The 20,112-nt window shown below is 37.1% G+C and overlaps 1 protein-coding gene and 1 long non-coding RNA gene across 9 annotated transcripts in view; one reads left to right on the forward strand and one right to left on the reverse strand.

Moving 5' to 3' along the window:
- LOC135297067 (uncharacterized) overlaps positions 1 to 6,227 on the forward strand; it is a 39,163-nt gene extending 32,936 nt beyond the window's left edge. The window contains exon 4 of the long non-coding RNA XR_010359086.1: positions 6,008 to 6,227. This is a non-coding gene — a long non-coding RNA (uncharacterized LOC135297067). The remainder of the gene's footprint in view (positions 1 to 6,007) is intronic.
- Positions 1 to 20,112, reverse strand: part of KCNK2 (potassium two pore domain channel subfamily K member 2) — a 128,977-nt gene that overhangs the window by 22,747 nt on the left and 86,118 nt on the right. For all 8 annotated transcript variants that reach the window (XM_064414223.1, XM_064414227.1, XM_064414225.1 and 5 more), the window contains 2 exons: positions 4,557 to 4,717; positions 1,966 to 2,152 (listed from right to left, as the gene is read on the reverse strand). In XM_064414223.1, the coding sequence (XP_064270293.1) occupies positions 1,966 to 2,152; positions 4,557 to 4,717 (348 nt within the window). The remainder of the gene's footprint in view (positions 1 to 1,965; positions 2,153 to 4,556; positions 4,718 to 20,112) is intronic.

The raw sequence follows: 20,112 nt of genomic DNA on the forward strand, positions 1-20,112 counted from the left end.
GTACAAATCCCACTGCCCCTTTAAGTCAATAACATATTGCAGTTCAAATACAAGTCTTATGCATGTTGCTCAAAGAAACTAGACAACATTTCTGATGCTTTGAAATAATGGACTTACAGTAGGATTTGAAATGAAATAAAGAACATCTTTCAAGTGAGCCATAAAAGGCCATCAGCTATAGAACAATATAGTTCAAGGACATTCTGTAGAAAGTGTTTCCTGGTAGAATTAAAAAGCAGACAATGTAGGAAAAAAATATCAAATGATCTACAAATAGAAAAGTCTACAGAAATTTATAATGGTAATAATGATGAATGTACTCAGTGTTCTAGTTAGAGCCAAGTGGGCCATTTCACATAATGCTTTACAGTAAATATAACCAGGCCTTTATACACTATCATTTTTATTCCCTGTCATACACATACCCTTCAGGAATGAAAGTCTAAAACACCCAGATTCTTAACTTAGAAACAGCATAAATTTTTTATTTCATGCTAGTTGTTATCTGACCAGAATCACAAATTCTGAAGACAAAACGAAAATAAGAAAAAGAATACGGAAAGAAAATGGAAAGGCAAAAGTCAAGACACATACAAAGACATTTGGAAACATCACAAATAACTATGTAAAAGTCAAAAGAAATTTGATTTGCTATTTTACAGCTCAGTTCTGTAGTTTACAGGAATCTTTGACAAGTTTGCAAGCAGTCTAAAAATGAAGGCTGCCTGAGTAGCTTAGTATCTTCAACAACTAAATTTATCCCCATTTTATCCACATAATTTACAAATGTGTCAAGCAGTTCTGACATTTTAGAGGTCCTTGTTGGATCTCATCAACCTGAAAAATCTCTGCCAGTGACAAGGCCCTTTACTGCCATCAAGGCAAAACTTCAGAGCCATCTACAAGAGGGGTTACCCAACCTGAGAACCTCGGATTGGCACACTTGGACTCACACAACAGCTATGGGCACAGACACAACACAGGAGGAGCCCAGAGCATGTGAGTGTCTACTAAAAACAATTCCCTCCAGCAGAGCCTCTCACTGAGAGCAGACCAGCACAAAAGGCCTTGTGAGCCACCTCTGCCTTGCACTGAGTCCAGAGGTGTGAGAGAGGCATTTCATGAGAGAAATGATGGTTCTGTATCAGCAGAAGGCAAAGGAAAGCAAGTCTCAGGTTTGGAGCACAAAGCTCTGAGTTTCTCATCCTCACCTCTATACATCACTGACTTGGATCAACATGCTTTTTCAGCACAAACAGCATATACTTACACAAATCTAAGAGGTGAACTAACACCCCTGACATCTTCTCAAGAAAAAAGTTGACACAGAGAACTGGCCCAGACTTTTTTTTAGCTCAGTATATCAAAGTTATTTACAAATCATCTTAATGAAACCATATGTCATCTATGGGTTGTGCTAAAACTTCTCCTGACATTACAAAAAACACATGGGCAAATGTGTACTGACAAAGAGTCACAGAGGAGGATGCAGCAGATCCTACAGAATACAGACATTTCAATGGCAGAAAGAGAGCTCTGGAATATTTTGAAAGTAAAGGATGCACACAATATCACTTCACAGGGTGAGGCATTTCAAACAAGTCCAGCTGAAAAATGTATTCAGATTAAAACGCTCTGTTAGTGTTTGCACTTTGCAACCTGTAAGAAAAATAAAACAAAACCCTTACCTAAATGATACTCTACTTAATTTTTAATAGGATAGGAAGAGGAAAAAGCAGTAGGCAGAGAAATGCACCATGAATTTCACTGTTCCACCTCCTGTCTCTATTATATCTGATCAATCAAAATGAGGACAGGCCCCATCACGTGAATCATGAAGGATGAAACTGGGAGAGAGGTACTACAAGAGAGATACATCTGTCCCAAAACTAAGAAAAAAAAAAAGCAGAATAAATATCAATGTGCAAAACATTATAAGATAAAGAGTTATGAAAAACATCTTACCTGCAACATAGTCACCAAATCCAATGGTAGTTAAAGTGATAACCACAAAGTAAATTGCATCTAATGTGTTCCAGCCTTCTATGTGCTTGAATATAACTGCAGGAAGGGCAACAAACAGCACGCAACCAAACAGTATGAATATTATTGTTGAAATGATGCGAATCTTGGTCTGACTCACATTCCATTTCTGGAAAGGGAAGGGGAAAGACAGGAAACCCATTGATAATAAAACTGCACTGTGCACATCAGTACCCATCACCCCTCAGTGTGCACTACATAGCTCTAGAGGACACTGCATTATAATTCTCAAACAAACAGGAAAATTCAAGCAGGATTTTATTCTGAAAAGGGTTTCAAAGCAAGCATGACTATCCTAGGAAACATTTGACAGCAGTCAATGCAGAGCAGGGCTGGACTCTTCCCAGGTGAGCAGGATGTGCAGGATTCAGTAATACCAACAGTTGATGATGTAAAAGTTTTGAGGGCTGTCTAGATATTCAAGTAGTGCATGCACCTGCAACTTCTCTCATTTTGTATATCCACAAATAATCAACTAAATAAGGTGAATTTTAATCATGCAGTTCTCTGCAATCAAATAATCAGCTAAACCATATCCTACAAAGCAGAGCTGGAAGGGATGCAAGAGAGCTAAACCTGCCCAAGGACAAAATAAACCCTCCTAAGCCACTGAAAATATATTACTGACCAGGCAACCTGTGATCACAGTCTTGTCATCTGATAATTTTCCTAATGCTTAATCTACATCTTAACTCCTTCTGTTTAAGTGTACTGTTTATGATCTTATCCAAGACAAATACAGAAATTGTCAATTTTCTCTTTCCAGCAAACTTTCACAGGAGTTCTCTATCAGTTACATGTTCTTTAACCCAAATTTATTTATTTCCTTTTCTTCCCCTTCCTATTTTTCTTGCAATCCCTTGGCACCAGCAAACTAGCCCATGTTTCATTAAGTGTTGTACTCAAAAGCAGATATGAAAAAATAGCACTAAATTGGATGGAACGAGTCTTTCTTATGCTTTGCCTATTTTCCATGGCAGTATGACATTAACCCATGTTAGCATGTCAACTTCTAGAGTCCACAGAACATTTCCATAAAATTGCACCTAGACAGCTGTTTCCTGGCATGCAGCTGCATATTTTATTATTCCTTCATATATTACTTTGTATTTGTCCTGCTTAAATTTAATCCTATCTAGTCAGACTTCTTTTCAAAAATTTTAAGATCATTTTGATCCTCCAAGTTTTAGTTGTCTCCCCAGCTTGAGACCATCTGCAGATTTAATGAACCACATCATTTAGCTGTTGTGTATGCTATTAAATTTTTTCTAAACTGCACTACAGCTAGAACAGAGCCCTGCAAAATTCCATTTTGCATGCCCAGCCAATTTGACATTTTCATCCCTCCAATGCATGTCAGTTCAACCTAAAAGAAGGGATTATACAAGAAACCTACACAGAAATCGACTGAAAATGAAATCATGTGGTTCACAATGGATGTTTTCTTGTTTTAAAGTTTCAGTGGGAACTGTGTTTACAGTCAGCATGACCAAGGTCGAGCTTTTGTAACCCAAATCAGAGTAATAGCTTGTGTTATGGCAACATTACACAAGCTATTACACCTGCTCTGACCCATCATCATCTCCCAGTTCTTTAGGCAAGCTAATAACAGAATTATAGAGTGTTCCAGACTGCAACATCTAGATCAATGTTTTCACTCAGATGTTGTCAAAAGAAGGGATGATACTGCTTTTTATCTTGGGGCATTCTTCTTGTAGGGATACACCCAGAATAAAAAAAAGGAAAATCATTATCTCTACAAGAAAAAAAGAAGCACAAATTGATCTCAGAACTTCTATAACTTTAAGAAAATAAAATCAGCTATGAAAACCCAGAAATTATGAAATGTTCTTATGGAATGTTCTTGCCTTTTTCAGACAAATCTCAATGGAAATCTATGTTATTCTCCAGTACCTCGTCTGGACAAGAACTGATGCTTCAATGTTGAAAATGCATGCCTTTTCTTAAAAAGCTTTCAAGCTTGTGTTTGCCTATTGCATAAGACTACTTAGCACAGGCCCAGTCTGCTTTGCATCAAAGCCAAAGCCATGTCAGACCTTTTCCGTAAAGAAAAGGTGTCCTGCATGCAAGGGTAGGGCTTGATGTGGAAAACCAGCCCTAACACTTGCAGTTCGGATGCAAACAGCTACCAAGCTGGTTACTAAGCATTCATTGCTTCAAAAATTTCAGTGAATACATTTCTTATCACAATCTAGATAAACACCTTTAAGGGTAAGGATCACAGCAGGCTTACGAGTAACAAGGACAGAGCAAAACGAAAATTCTTTGGGTCTTATTCCTCTTCCCAACCATAACAATGGTAGGGAATATGTCTTCACCCAGTTCTCAGAGGTGTTCATTAGCAAGCTCAGACTGTGCCAAAGTCCTTTCTACCTTTTCCTGTACATCTGATTGCAACAATGAGCCATACCCTGTTTTTCAGGCTTTTCATTTCACTTGTGAGATTCAGAACAAGTAGGAAAAGAACAAAAAGAGGCAGTCAGCATACTCACAACAAAGGTATCTTCTACTTTGGCAATTCCTTTTCCAAAGATTGTCCCTAGTTGATCTCCAACACCAGCCAACAGAAAACCAAACAGAGGAATTCCCAATAAGGCATAGATGATACAGAATATCTTTCCACCTTGTGTGCGTGGGGAGATGTTTCCAAAGCCTAAATTACAAACAACTTGAGATGTTCAATAGGTTACACATCATACATTATAAGTTTTCAAAGAACTGCAGGAACAGAACAGTTAAAAACAGGCTAACCAGGTTAACCATATGACACAGCAAACATTGTGAGAAATTAAATTAAAATGTAGGTCATACAATCCTCTCTGAGCTACTCTCCTATCATCTACTACATGTAGTTAATAGCAATTGGTTGATCTATGCCTTAGTCTGTCACTGGGCATTTAACAGGCTGAAGCACCTGTAAATGACACAGGTGTAAACACAACACAGCACCTGTAAATGACACCATTTTCCTTCACATGGGCCAAGTTTCAAAGTGAAGTGGCTTTAAAAAAGCCCAAACAACTTGGATGAGCAAAACAGGGATTTCTACCATAAAAGGGACTGCCTAGATTCTTCATTATTAAAGGCTTCGGTTCCTTTGAACAAAGCTTACTTATACAGCTCATGGCTCTGTCCATTTGCAATGGAAACAATTTTGTCTTCACAGGCTTGTGTAAAAGAGTACCCCAAATTCCTCAGACGGCTCCATTGCTGCTGGTCCGCTCAGAAGAGAGAAAATTAAATACAAAGAGCAACGGGCCCAGCACCTGTGGAATGCTCTCAGTACATCTCCCAGGATCAGTATTTAATGATTTGGACAAGGTCACACAGGCAGAACCCTACAGAAAAGTTTCATAAGCCTGAGTTTTAATTCAAACATTTTTCTCCTCCGAAGGATCAATGATGTTTTGAGGGAGCAGTAGCATCCCAGAATTTCTGGCATTGTTTCACTTTTTAGCAGAACAACACGCCCTTCAAAGGAGGCAAGAGGGAAAATTTGCCATAAAAAGGCTTATCTTTAGAAATTAGAAAAAAGCTTCTTCTAACATTACCTTCTTGTTAGAAAAATAACTTGCAAATAAAAAGCAAAGTGGTTTGGCATGTCATTGAGAAACTTGTCTTAGTGTCTTAAATTTTTCATGAGAAAAACATCATATGCACACAAATCTCCCAAAGAAAATCCATTTTTCTGGAAACAATCTGACAAATTTTATTTTCAAAGTAGCTTAACATTTTTTTCACAACCTACAAAATTCCTACAATATAGAGCACATTTAATGAATTTCTTAGCTATTTCTCAGCATTCATATTTAAAGATTCTGAGCATGATGGTTTAAAAGTAGATTTTTGTTTTAATTAAACCTATTATCTTAATTTCTGGTTCTGCTCTTGTATAGGTAAGCTACACCAAAGCTCTGTTTCTAAAACTAGTTTTTCCTTTCAGAACACACAAGACAAAACTGTCCCTCACTTAACTTGGAATGGATTGCCCAGAGAAGCTGTGGATGCCCCACCCTGGGAGTGTTCAAGGCCACGTTGGATGGAGCTCTGAGCAATGTGGTCTAGTGTAAGGTGTCCCTGCCCATGGCAGGGAAGTAAGAAGTGGATAATCTTTAAGACTCCTTCCAACCCAGACCATTTTATGATTCATTACAATAAAAATATATCACACTGGAAATATATATTACTCCTAGATAATTCTCTCTGAAGTCAGTTTTCAGATTGCACTTCTGTAAACAACAAATGTAATATTTATAGAATTCAGACAGAGAAAAGAAAGCTGATATTTAAATTTTGCCTAAATCTTGACTTATAAACCTTGTCAAACAACAACAACAAAAAAAGAACAAAATCACAAGAAATATCAATTATAGGTTGCAGAGTCCTACAATTTGTCAATGTTCCCTGCACCAATATATGAAAGAAAGCCTGACTCAGAAAACTGGGAAAAAAGTCACAGCAACTTTAGATTAACCCAATATGCTTCCCTAAACCAGAGTCAGGGCTAAAATTATAATTCAGGAAATTTCAGCTCCACTGAGCTCACTCTGTCCCTTCATGCACCAAGTAATAAAGTTTTAAAATAAAATTAGCTCATCACTAATCAAAAAGGGACAAACAGATCCAAGCTACTCTGTTTTCATAAACATGACTGTTTATGCATCAACAGAAGCTTGAATTGTTCCAGGTTATAATTCCTGGGAGGTCTTAATGCAATTCCAAATCAGGGGTCTGGATACACCAGATTTAGAAAACTCATGCTAGGGGATTTGGCAGTCACGTTTTATTTACTTCTCTACAAAAGCAATGTCTTGCAATGGTGACAAAACACCAGCCCAGTGGAGCACATGCCAAGCAGGCAGTTTTGCTTGGCTGGCCCCATAAAACAAGCAGGCACTCTGTGGGCATCCCAGAGCTCTTACAGAGGCTGTTGCTCTGCAGCATGCTTCTCATCTGCTGCTAATTGGTATGAGGACACCAAGTTCACATTCAGCTCTGGGTGTTCTCCCTAAATCAGACTTGTATCTTCCTTGAGGGAAGGATGGTAGTTCACTTTTATGCTCAAATTCTTGGTTTTTATGCTAAAAACTGCTAAATGCTCTTCTTCCATAAACACAGACAATTGTGTGACAATTGTATTATTAAATCACACATTACTGGATAAAATAACACTCCACCAGATAGCAGTTTATTTCTATCCAGATGCTCACTGAGCGTAACACAAACCATGGGCAGGGTACATGGTTTGTGTGACCTGATCTACCAAGGGGTTTCCATCACACATTAATCACATTTCCTACTGTGTCATGTTTTATAACAGTCTGCTGCTGTACACCACAGCCTACTTTGAGAGTTACACAAGTTGTCCTTAAATCCTACTCTCAGTTCCTCCAGTGAAAACCTAATCCATTATTTATACAACGGGAGAAAGAATGTATTTATATTTCATATGGTTGATGTAATTCCCAAGAGGTTTGTGTCAGAAAAATATTATTTCTTTCTTTAAATAATTATAACAAAGAAAAAAAAAGAAGAATTCTGTTGCTAGGTAAAAAATGAGGAAACCTTAATTTCGGGCACTGTGCTGGGAGAAGAGAACATGGTCATAGGAATGCCATGGCATATCCCTGTGTACCACAGAGCTCCTGCATATGTGGAGGGCAGGAATGTCTGGCCCCAGTAGCAATGCAGTAGCTCTCTGGCATATTTTCACTTCAGTGTTCCCCTTTCCACTCAAGAGGCAGCATAAAGTCTGTCTAGGACTGCTTTGTTCACAGGCAAACCTTGGGGAATCAGCCATATGACAACATGGTCTGCTGGCTCTTCCCTGCCTCAGCGCTCCTTGCTTGGATGGGATGGGGACAGGATGTGCCCCCTGCAACTGCACAGGCAGCCTCAGTGCCTCGCTCATTCTTCACATTTTCAGCCCTGTGAAGCTCATACCTTCCCCTGTTTCTGAGGGGGAAATTCCTAGAACTGTCCATTCCCCACTTCAACCCAATATACTTGGGTTTGATTGTGAAAACTACCAAGTTGCTTGATTTAAACTTCTAAATTCATCAGAAAGCTTCCCTCAAAGCTTTTAATCAATGCTATCTGCCATGAGTAGTACAGAGTACAAAATTTCACTTGCTAAATGGGCTCTGTTCATCCAAAATACTGTCAGTACCCTCTTCAGACTGTCCTTCCCCAATGCACCCTCCTCACTTCACTTTCATAACCAAGAGGATGATTTGCCTTCTAATTTCACCAAATCCCTTTCATGTTCTGCTAAATTCTTAGTATGCTTTTAATGAACAAAGGACTTGTCTCTGACAAGCCACTGTGGACAAGAAATGCATTTTACAAGGAGCTTCCAGTAACCCTTGAGTGAATTCTGATTCTTTGATTCTGTGTGGATTAAGAATAAAAATCCATTTTAAGTAGATTGTAACTAATTGCTCCATTCAAACAAGTAACATATTCCAGAGTTTCAGCTCCAAACTCCTACGAGTCTCTGAGATTCAAATCAGGTTCAAAGGAAATCTGTATCCCTTTAGTCCACTATAGAGATGGAAGCAGGGGTATGCAAAATGAAAAGGATTTAAAAAAAAAAAAAAAAAAAAAAAAAGAACCAAGCCAAAACAAAAACAAACAAAAAAACCCACAAAAAACCCAAAAAAACCCACAAAAAACCCCAAACAAACCAACAAACAAACAAAAAAAACAAACAAAAAAACCCCCCGAAACAAACAAACACAAAAAAAACCCCAAAGAAATAAGAAATATTTTAAAGGATTCTTTACTTTCATATAATCTTTTTTGACATATTTCTAGGAGAATGAAAGCATCTGTAACTTTCCCATGAGAAGCAGATTCGCTGTTAAGCAGATACAAGTAACTTTAATAACTATATATCACTGCTTTTGAGCAAAACTATGTTTGAAGTTTCAAATTCTAGTTGAGTCTTCCCCCATGACAAACAATAGATTCTATCTCAAATATGAAAAAGCTTGAAATGCTATAAACTCTCATACAATTGACATGACACTTCTGATTAGATAGCAAGCATCCTTGAATTCAAACCTTCATAAAAAGGAAGACTGAAAACTAATTTAAATTTTTTTCTGTTTTAACTAGAGAGAGTGATTCCTTTGCTTTCTAGTTAACCAATATCTTCAGAAAACTCTTGTGGATACACATTTTCAAAGTGGAGTTAGAAATATAGAGACTCCAAATGAGCATGTTTTTTACATAAAATTCCTAGACAAAGCAGGGTATCTACTGAAACTATCTAGCTGCAATTAAGTATTTCTCATGTAAGAGATTATATGTACTTTTGAGAATTTTAAGACTAGATTTCACTTGCTAAATTGACTGGAAGACAGTGCTACCACCTATGAGTCATTTATTTCCCACCTCAGGTGGGATTGAAAGTTCTGGGGAAGTTCTGAAACATTTTCTTTCTATACAAGGAAATGTAAATACAAGTACAAGCAAATGTTTTCTCCATGTTCATGACAAACCTCAAATTAAACAAGGCATCATTCATGAGATATCAAAAATAAATAAAATTTAAATTATCCCAAGTTAATGCTGTATATTTTAAAGTATGAGGAACTACTTCAGCAGTAGGTTTGGATATGCAGTCCATTGATGGAAGAGCTCAATACTGAGGATAAATGATTTGGTGAACAGGCACACTCTTAATTACACAAAAGTGGATTACAGAAAGTTGATACTGAGATTTCATAGAGTCAGAGAAAAGGCAGAGCTGCTGGCTGCTGACTCCCAGGAGGCTGGAGCCACGGGAAGCAGCTGCCATGGCCTTGGCCTCAGTCACCAAACTGTGTGTGCCACTGACAGTGGTGTTGCCATGGGTTCACATGCACCCTCACCACCCCGCTCAATTACAGTGATGGCCCTTCTCAAAGGGCACACGTGGGTTTTGATACTGAACGTCAAATTGATTTTAAGAGATCAAAAGATGCTTTTTCCAGGCCCTGAGGAGCTATCTGGTAAAATCTTTGTAAAAGGTACCTCATTGAATTTCTAGAAGATAAAATGCTTTTTTCCCTTTGGATCAGCACTTGGGCTCAGGAGATTAGCATTAAATACATCCCTGCCCAACAGTGCCAAAGCAGAGATATGACTTAATCATAGATGAATAAGACATTCCTTTTAGTATGAATAATGGTCTAGACATAATCATTAAGCAAAAAGGCAATGTTTGTACCCATACTGGGTACAAACATTATATAGTTGTTCCCCATACCCATATGGGGAAATCCCTGCATGCAATGCAGAAATAGCAAAACTTCCATGTTTGTGCTCATTGTGTGAAAAACAATCCCCATTTTTACACTGATCCCTTTTCCTTTCCTTCTCATAACTCTTTCCTACACTTCCAGTCTGACATGCTTGTGTATGCCTGTGCTATATATTTGCATATTTACAAACACATATTCCATGAGATTTTATGGCTTTGGATAGTACAAGTATAAGGGCTTTTCCAGTTCTCCATGTGACTTCCCTCCCTACTTCACAAAGTAGGTAGAAAATCCCTTTTACCTTTTTTACAGATAGGTAACTGAAGCACAGAAGGAAATCCAAAATTCTCTATATCATTTAGGTCCATAACTCACACCAAATCAGTAGCTGAGCACTATGCATTACACTGACCTTTAATTAGTGAAAGTTTATCATCTCAAGACCTCAAAGACCCTCAGGCTTGCTCAAGATATAGATACACAGAGGGAGGTGTTGCCAATATCTAAAAACTCTGGACTCCCCTCCTGTGAGGGGCAACACATGTGCATGCACATACATTCCTGAGCACAGAGTAAAAGAATATGAAGGTTGAACAAGTACAAGGGTTACTTAAAAGTCTAAACCCCAAATGAATTGAATACAAATACTTTTCTTTGAAAGTACATTTCTGTGCTATATATACATGTGGATTCTTTCACCCATGCATATACTATGTATCACAGTCCTCTCTCACAAGCTGCTGCCTGTGGAATCCCATCATGAATATACAGATAGTGCTCCTCCTTCAAGTAAATTCATCAATTGCATGTACAGGAAATAATTTAATTTTTAAGCTTGAAAAATTCCTGCATGAATCCTCCTGATGGAAGAGCCCTGTGCAATAACTGAGATTAAGTTCTCTCTATTTTAGACCATGGTCTGCTAAGAAACCGAAAATCTTTGCTTTAGAGAAGTTTGGAGTAATTTGTTCATAGAATTGTTTTGGGTGGGCAAGACCTTTAAAAGCTACATCCAACCATTAACCTAACACCACCAAGCCCACCATTAAACCATGTCTTTAGGTGCCACTTCTACATATCATTTATATGCCTCCAGGGTTGGTGACTCAACCACTTCACTCACCCACTCCAGCTTCTAGAACCCAATACTCACAATTTTAGATCGTGATTTGGGAACCATGTTGTCACAAACTGCTGCTGTTTATTGAGTGTTTGGTATTCTCTGGATCCCAAATTACAAGATTCTGATTTTTAGCACTAGCCCATAATTCAGTGTCACAAAACTGCAAATAGGCTGTTTAGGGGGTTATGATGTTCTCTCTCAAAAATAAAATACATTAAAAATACTGATTTTTAAACTGTCTGAAAAAAAGATATTTCCAATACTTCTCTTATAACTAGAAATAACAACAGAAAAGCCTAGAGTGACGTTAATAAAGTGTGCAATATTCAAGAACTGACAAGACAGAGGTTGATCTCCTTTCAGTGGTTTCTTTTCATCTGTGTTCTGTGGGAGCACTAATCAAATCAATAAAACTTCTTGCAAAAGAACAGGCTATAAATATTCATAGAAACTAAGTTTCCTTCAAGTCAAAGTGCTGTACTGCAGCGGTGAAGGAGTATTCCAAGAAAGGTCTCTGTATGGATATGGCAGTATTCAATAGCTCACACTGAGTTGCTAAGGCAATTTCTAAAGGAACTGGGTAATAATTGTTAAAATACTCTTAGAAGCTGCCACATCAGCTCAGGTGGCTCTGCCTCCCAGCACAGATTCTGCATTTCATTCAGCTGTCTCCTTGCCCAGTAAAGAGTATCTACATCTCATCAGTAGTAGAATTTCTGTGCTTTTTCAAATATTTCCTTTTTGTTGTTGTTATTGTTTGCATTAATTTTATCTCTAATTTTTATTCTAACAACATTGAATCAGCTCCAAAAAACAGAAATTCCCACTTGCTTATTTCTTCTAAGTGAGATTGCTTCATGGGAGCAAGATGTCAGGCTACCACAGCTAGCAAAAACATGATGCACTTTAAAGTGAAAAGTTGATATTCCACCATTTCATGAAATTTTTACAAGCCACACATTCTTATCAAGTTATGAACACATATAAAATATGACAAACAACACGCATTCAGCAAAAAATTTCATTAGCAATATACTGATGTGTAGATCAAATACATTGTTCCAGGTGAGCCACAGAAAAATAAAAATGGTGAATTTTACATGTAGTGATAAAAACAACCTGATGCTACAACTTTAATGGAAATCTGAAATAACTTTTTCTAGTGTTTGATGGTTTTCTTACAATCCTTTTGTTCCCTAGAAACAAGTTTGCATTTTTGTTTACAAATAAATCAATTCTCAGTGAGTGCTGGGTAAAACAGACCCTTGCTGGCCTCCCCATCCTGGGGCAAAGCAATCCAGATGCTTTCCTGCAGAACAGAAAACTACCCTGCCTGTAATTTTTCTGTCTTCCCTACAAAAAATAAAATGTGGTAGAAGCACTCACAAATTAAGCTATGCCAGACAGACTTAGAGCAACAAACCGTAAACACACCTTGGTGTCAGTGAAGTCACAGATTTAAAACAAGAACTGCAAATCCCATAACCCTGCACTCAGCAGACTTGGATCAGACCATGACAAGCTGATACAAGTGGTCAAAATGACTGCAGGAACCCTGACCTGTTAGGTAAGCTACAATCCTCTGTCTGGTTTTAAACTTTTCACACACCCTGCTTCACTTCACGAGGCTTTTCCCCATGTCAATGTTCAAAAATGCAATTATTTTGCCCCATCAGTTTCTCTCTTTCTGAATCTATTCTTCCTTGTAAACTACACATATACAGCCCATGTATCCAGGGAAATTCTGGCAAAAAGAGCAGTCCCGGGGAGATGGGCAGCAATGATAGAAATACCTATAGAGCTATCTATACCAGAAAAGAAAAATTCCTCATTTGCACATACTAAAATACAGATTTGCTTAATATTTATAAGACAAATTATAAGAAAGATTATATGTCTTCAAGAGAAAATATATACAAACACACTATTTTGTGAATAATATCAAATAACTGAGTATTTTATTATTTCTAGTAAAAATGCTTCTCTATGCAGTCCTACCAGCATATTATATAAAAAAAAGTTAAAGTTAAAAAAGAAGGAATACTACAAAGTTTCTAAAACAAAAATCACTGAAGATTTGTATTCATATTATTATTTTCTTTAAAAATAAAATTAATATTTTGCTAGTGAGGTACACAAGGTGCATGAAGCTGTGAAGTAGCTTCTTATTCCTTGTTATTTTGTTTTTTCCTCTCCAGTAATCTTTGGAATTAAAACAATACAGAATCTTATAAACAGAAAAAAATGAAGCACCACACAGAAGTAACTTCCACTGAATTTTTCCATTGACTTCCAACTACTTATGTGTTATGTGCCTGATTCAGCAAAGCAAGTAACATGTTTATAACTTGAAAAATGTTTACATTTATCTCTATTCAGGTTAAATAACTCAGCATGAGCATACTCATTCTTTTAGCATACACATCTGCTAAGATGAGCAAGCACATAGTTTGTCAAAGGAAATTCTTAGCAAATTTTCAACTGATTTTTCAACACTGCCATGATAGAAATCACACTGTCACCAGCTCTTTAATTGCACAGAAATTAATTAATTTCTTTAATTAACAGAAATTTCATTAAATTTCTGTCAATTCTGTGAAATTAACAGAATGTTAATTCACCACGTAACAAAAGATTTTTGATAAAATGTCATTATCCAAGCAATTCAAGAAAGTGCAATTACAAGACAGCAGAAATATTCCAAGGAACAAGAATTAATTTCTGCTTCCAGAGCTTTCAGTTTTTAGTGACTTTAAATGATGCACTCCTCTGCAGTGAGAATGGTTCAAAAAGCAGTGGAGTATGAGCCTTCTGTGCCTCACCAGCATCCCAGCAATGCCTTTTTCACTGAGAGAAGGGTTTTGCCATGCCTCTTCCATGCCTTCAGCCAAGACACTTAGTGAGCTCCCACTCTAGATATTCTCACTGATTCTTTGGCAAAGAGAGCAGTCTAAAGATAGGGATCTACAGAAAAGAAGTTTTTTTATAAAAGTTTGTGATTCTAAACAGAAGTTCCTAACAGAGAACATAATTGAACGTAAAATTATCTCTGTACATGTTGTAAAGCCATTTAAATTATTATTGTCAGGCAGTGCAAAATAAATTCCAAATTTTTTTTGCTTTTAGTACACTGCAGTATTTTGCTTATATTCCCTGTTTGCTTTTGAAAAAAGACAGTATGATTTACAGTAGATTTACAGGAACTTCACCACATAGCAAAATTGTAAGCAATTATTACCTTCACGCCTTTTTTTTAAGTATATAAGCTGTGATTTTTCTTTTACAAAGCAAGTGGAGTCATTTAGAAGTTTCTAATCACCTCACCTGCATATAAAAATAGTTCAAATAGGAATAGAATGCTTCATGAGACAGAGAAGAAGTCTTTCAGCTAAAGATCTTATATTTATAAAATCTTGTATTCCAGTTTATGAGGGAAAGAAACACTAAAACTAAAATACGTAAGTTGCGTAAATGTAAAGATTCTTCTCAAGCATTATTCCACTTCTTTTTCTTTTCCTACTCTCCAAAGCCCTCAGCTGGAATATAAATAAGCTAGTGTGGACTGAGCCATCTGCCTCTATGAATACAGCTTTGGGGCTTGTTTGGACTATGGTATATGGATTTACCCTCCTCTAGACTGGTGTGGAATATGGTCTCAGACCAATCACAAATCACACCAACCTGGAGTTAAAAAAAAAAAAAAAAAGAAATATTAAGCAAAGGGAAAATCAAAAGGAAAACAGCTTGAGCATCTTATCTCAGATCACCAGCTCACATATTTAATGTTTCTCACCCTCATGGCTGTGAGGTACAAAGTACAACCTATCTCTTCCCTGGTCTTCCCAAAAGACCCTCAGGTATTCTCCCAACCCCAGCTTCAGATCCCAGTGGAGGCTATCAGCCTTCTGTCCTATTTAAATCTAAAGTCCTCGAGGGCATTTCGTACTGTGCAGAGCCTGACAGCACACTTGAAAGCAAATGATCACCCAGGGAAGATATCAGAAGCAAATGAAGTCCTGGATTGCATCACCACTGCCAAACAGTAAAATGAAGGCAGAAAAGAAGGAATGGCCTTTGAGGAGTACGTACTGATGTCGTTCAATACAAAAGTTTTAAGTTTAATGGATGAAGGTTTGATCTAGCTCCTGCTTTGAATAAATAGTTCTGCCAATTTTAAACCACAAAAGCCTCCATTTACTTTTTTTTTCTGTCGCTCCCTAAGTGTCAGTACATGTTCTGAAAGCCACGGCTCCCTTTTCATCAAAAGCACAGTATCTCTTTGAACTGAAAAACAAGTTAAACATTTTCCTGAATATAAAATAATATTGTTTCTCTTCCCCTAAAACATGAAATTACATATGGAGATATGGACAGCACAGCAATTATTCAAGCTAAGGACAATAAATCTTAATGACTTTCAAACAGAATTGTCCCTACAATGAGAAGAGACATTAATTAAAGCATAACCTGTGCTCTTTTTCAGCCTTTTAAAGTGGATTAAAAAAGGGAGGTAAGATCAGTAATATTTACATATATTCTAATAAAAAGCACATTAATAGCACTTTCAGCAGGTAGCATATATTGATGTTAATTTTTCTATTGTTATTATCACACTCTGAAATGTGTTTCAGAAAATAACATCTGCCAATTAGGCCCACTGAAGGTCACTACTACTCTATTACTACCAGAATTAGCAAATAGTAGATCAGTCTCATCCTTAATTATAGGGGAAGCTTCATCAACATCTTAACTTCTGCGAATTCCATATAGGGTCAGTTTGGAAAAGAAAATGCATAGAATTTAAAATTTCCCATTACATATTTCAGGAAAAAAATCTATATAGAGAAAGAAATCTGCACTAATTTTCTTTAGATGCATTTGTATTTTCACGCAGAAGCTATTTGCCAGAAAAAAAAAAATTAGATATCATTTTCTCCCTCCAAGATTCCAGGTTTTTTTTAGGAATATGTGATCCTGAAAATCAAACCAACATAAGCAAGAATGTCTATCCTAAAGGGTTTCTAAGAAGTCAAATGCTGCAAATTAGTTTCTTCCATTTTTTTTGGCAAACAGCAACAGCTGATTTTGCAGAAGCCTGTTTAACAACTGCAAACAGAAAAAACAATGCAATATATACTTCTCCAACATTACTTGCTTTATACTCAGCTCAAACAAGGAAGTTAGAGCTACTAGCTAGTGTCCAAATATGAGAACAAAATTGTCTCCTGTTTTAAATAGGACTCCTAAATGGAATTAGCATGGAAAGATATTACTCAAAACATTTTGCAACTCCACCTGCTTTTGCTTGCAGGATCTCATTTTTCTCAAGCAACCAGAATGGAACCTAACTGGTATAACTGGGAAAACAGTTACTGTTTTAAAAATATCCCACCCAATGCCTACGTTAATCCATTTATGCCGCAATTGTCTGATTCTACTGGAGACTATTCATCAAGAGAAAACCATAATCCTGATTATAAGAATTAATTTTCCAGCAAGGAATTAAGATATCAAAATTTTTAGCTCACTTTAACCTTTAAAGGAATTTTTTTGGAGGACCAGAAATATTTGTGAGAGCATTTTGTGTCAGTTTGGTATATCTTGTAGCTTAATCTGTCAACACAAAAACAAGGGGGGAAAAATGTTTGTTGCCATTTTGCTTTTTCAGCATGGCTCTGTGACTCTTGGAAGGAGAAAAGCCATCAAATGAATTATTTATGTTTACACACCAACACATGGAAGCTAAATGACCAAGCAATATGTGCTGGCAGCCCAGAAAGCCAACCATATCCTGGGCTGCATCAAAAGAAGTGTGACCAGCACCAGAGGGATCCTCCCCCTCTACTCACCTGGAGTGCTGCATCCAGCTCGGGGGTCTCAGAGTGGGGTGTGAAAGTGCTGGTGCAAGTCTACAGGAGGCCATGATAAAAGGGCTGGAGCACCTCTCCAATGTAAACAGGCTGAGAGAACTGGGATTGTTCACCCTGGAGAAGAGGAGGTCTGAGGAGACCTCACAGCACCTTCTGGTACCTAAAGGGGGCTGGAGAGGGACTTTTTACAAGGGCTTGCAGGAACAGGACAAGGGAGAATGGGTTTAAGCTAACAGAGGGCAGGTTTGGATTGAGTATTAGGAAGATGGTTTTTGCTGTGAGGGCAGTGACGCACTGGCACAGGTTGCCCGGAGAAGCTGTGGTTACCCCATCCTTGGATGTGTTCAAGCTAGGTTGGATGGGGCTTTGAGCAACCTGGTCTAGTTGAATGTGTCCCTGCCCATGGTGGTGGTGTTGGAAGGAATCAGATGATCTTTAAAGTCCTTTCCAGCTCAGGCCATTCTATAAGTCTATAAATTATATGTCTATTCCTATTCCCAAGTGGGATTCAACAATGTAAATCTTGTGATTCCTTTCTTTAAGTGATGTACAAATATTATGGTATTTATCATCTCACATTTTAAATTTTTCCACACCAAAATCAAAATATCTTGAGGCTCTCAGCTGGCTACCAAAACATTAATCAAAACCCTACTGCATCCTAGGTATTTAGGTTAAAATAATTTAAGCAACAAATTTTTCTCCCCAAAATAAGACCACAAAACTACTGTCCTGTGTTTCAGTGGTCCAAGATATGCTAGCCCCAATCAAAAGGAAGAATCCCTGGGACCTAAAGGTTTTCCATACTGTTGTTTCTAAAATCAATCCAAAGTAGTGGTTTTGTATTCAGAACATAACAAAAGAAAGAAAACAAAGATGATAACATTCCACACTATAAGAATCATAAATGCATGAATGGCCATAACATTTCTTCCAGAAGGGACTGCTGGTAATTTGGATTCTTTGGTACCTGAAGCCTAGAACACTGCATGCATTAAAATTATGAGCAATCAGACTAGAAATATTTTTTTCTAAACAATTCTACTTTAATTTAATTTATACATAGTTCTACCATTTAGAAGGATCAATATAGATAAAAAGTTTAGAACCTAAATAAATCTTTAATGAAATACCTACAGATGGAACCTATTCTCAAAAAAAAAATATACTGTTCTCAAATTCATCCTTCAGTAGTATATAATGGGTAAGGATGCCTTCTAGCGGAAGGCACACAGGTAAAGCTGAATAATCCAAAGTTGCCTCTAATTGAAATGGCCATTATGAGAACAAGTAGATATAGGACACGCATACAACCACACTCAGGATACAGACAGGACATAAAAAGATTCTACATAATAGTATCATATTCTTTTCATGTCTTCAATTATACTAATGTAGCATCCACGCACAAAAATTAATTAGGTGCAACAGATGTGCCTCTCCTTGTTACTTGTGTCAAGAAAATTGCTCCAGAAATTAGCTCAAGCTAAATCAAAGTGTTCCAGAAATACAGTAACAGTAGCTCTTATGAATCCATATTGCTGCATTTATTGAAGCAAACAAGAAATGTCCTTCCAAAAAGACAGTAAGCACTCTTGCCCTCAGTATTCACTTATACAAGTACTTGCATACTGTAATGAAAACAGACCAAGTCATGAGTCTCCATAAAAAGAGTCAGCCTCCTATCTGTTGAAATGAAAAAGAGGAATTAAATTTAAAGATCAGAATCTTCAATGGTATATAAAACCCCTCAAAAAACCACCAACATGTACTGGACACAGTTCTGAAAGTGAAATTTCAGGTTGCCTGTGCTGATGAGATGCCTCAGAACTTGAACATCACAATATGCTGATGATGAAACACAAAAACCTCCTTCCTTATCTTGAGAAGACTTTTGCCAATTAAAATGCAAATCAACTACCAGAATAATATAACTATTTTCAACAAATATCTCTTAAAAAATAATCAAAATAATCTGTCTTTGAGGTTAAATATATTTTCTGGTAAGTATTGACAAAAAAAAAATAGAAAAAGAAAAAAAAAAAGTTAGGATCATTTTAATTATATATTTATCTCTTTCTATATAGGCAATGCTTCTTGCAATTCAAGCAAAGAACACAGTGACCTGAAAATAAGTGTATGCAATTCTAGAGAGGGAGTAACTGGCTCTATATACCAAAATTATTTCCCTGCACATCTTTAAAAAGGCTACTGGATATGACTAAGCCACTTGATGCTACCTCCTCTATCCTGAACAATAGCCTCCAGATGCTCATTTTCATATATCAGTAGAACTGGAGGGAAAATATATATATCATAACTGTGATGTCTGCAGTGGAGAAATAGAGAGGCCGGAATCGAGCTTTCCATGCAGCCCTCTTCAGCTGAAAACTCCATGGTGTGCCTCAGCTGCATGGCTCAGCTCTGTGCTCATGAACCCTTGGTACACATTACAGAGTCCTAATAAACGTCCAGTGCACTGCCAGTCTTCCCTACTGCTTCCCACTGTTAACCATCATTTTGGTCAACTGAAAAGCTACAAACTGCTACACAATTTAGTTTAGGAAATGCAGGTTTCCACATAAAAATATCCCCAAATCCAAAGTTCTCTCTATTCAGTATCTAATCTCTGCAGCATTTGACCAACAAAAAATTAATTTTTTACTTGGCATCAATATTCTTGGATGCAGGCTTACCAGTAACAATGGTGCAACACTAGGAGAAACTTTGCTCTCAAACCAGCTTGAGAGAGAGGGAACTTCAATTTTTTAGGATGGAACTAAAAGCTACACACTTCTTTAAGAAG

The sequence above is a fragment of the Passer domesticus genome, chromosome 3 (genome assembly GCF_036417665.1).
Source record: "Passer domesticus isolate bPasDom1 chromosome 3, bPasDom1.hap1, whole genome shotgun sequence".
NCBI lineage: Eukaryota > Metazoa > Chordata > Aves > Passeriformes > Passeridae > Passer > Passer domesticus.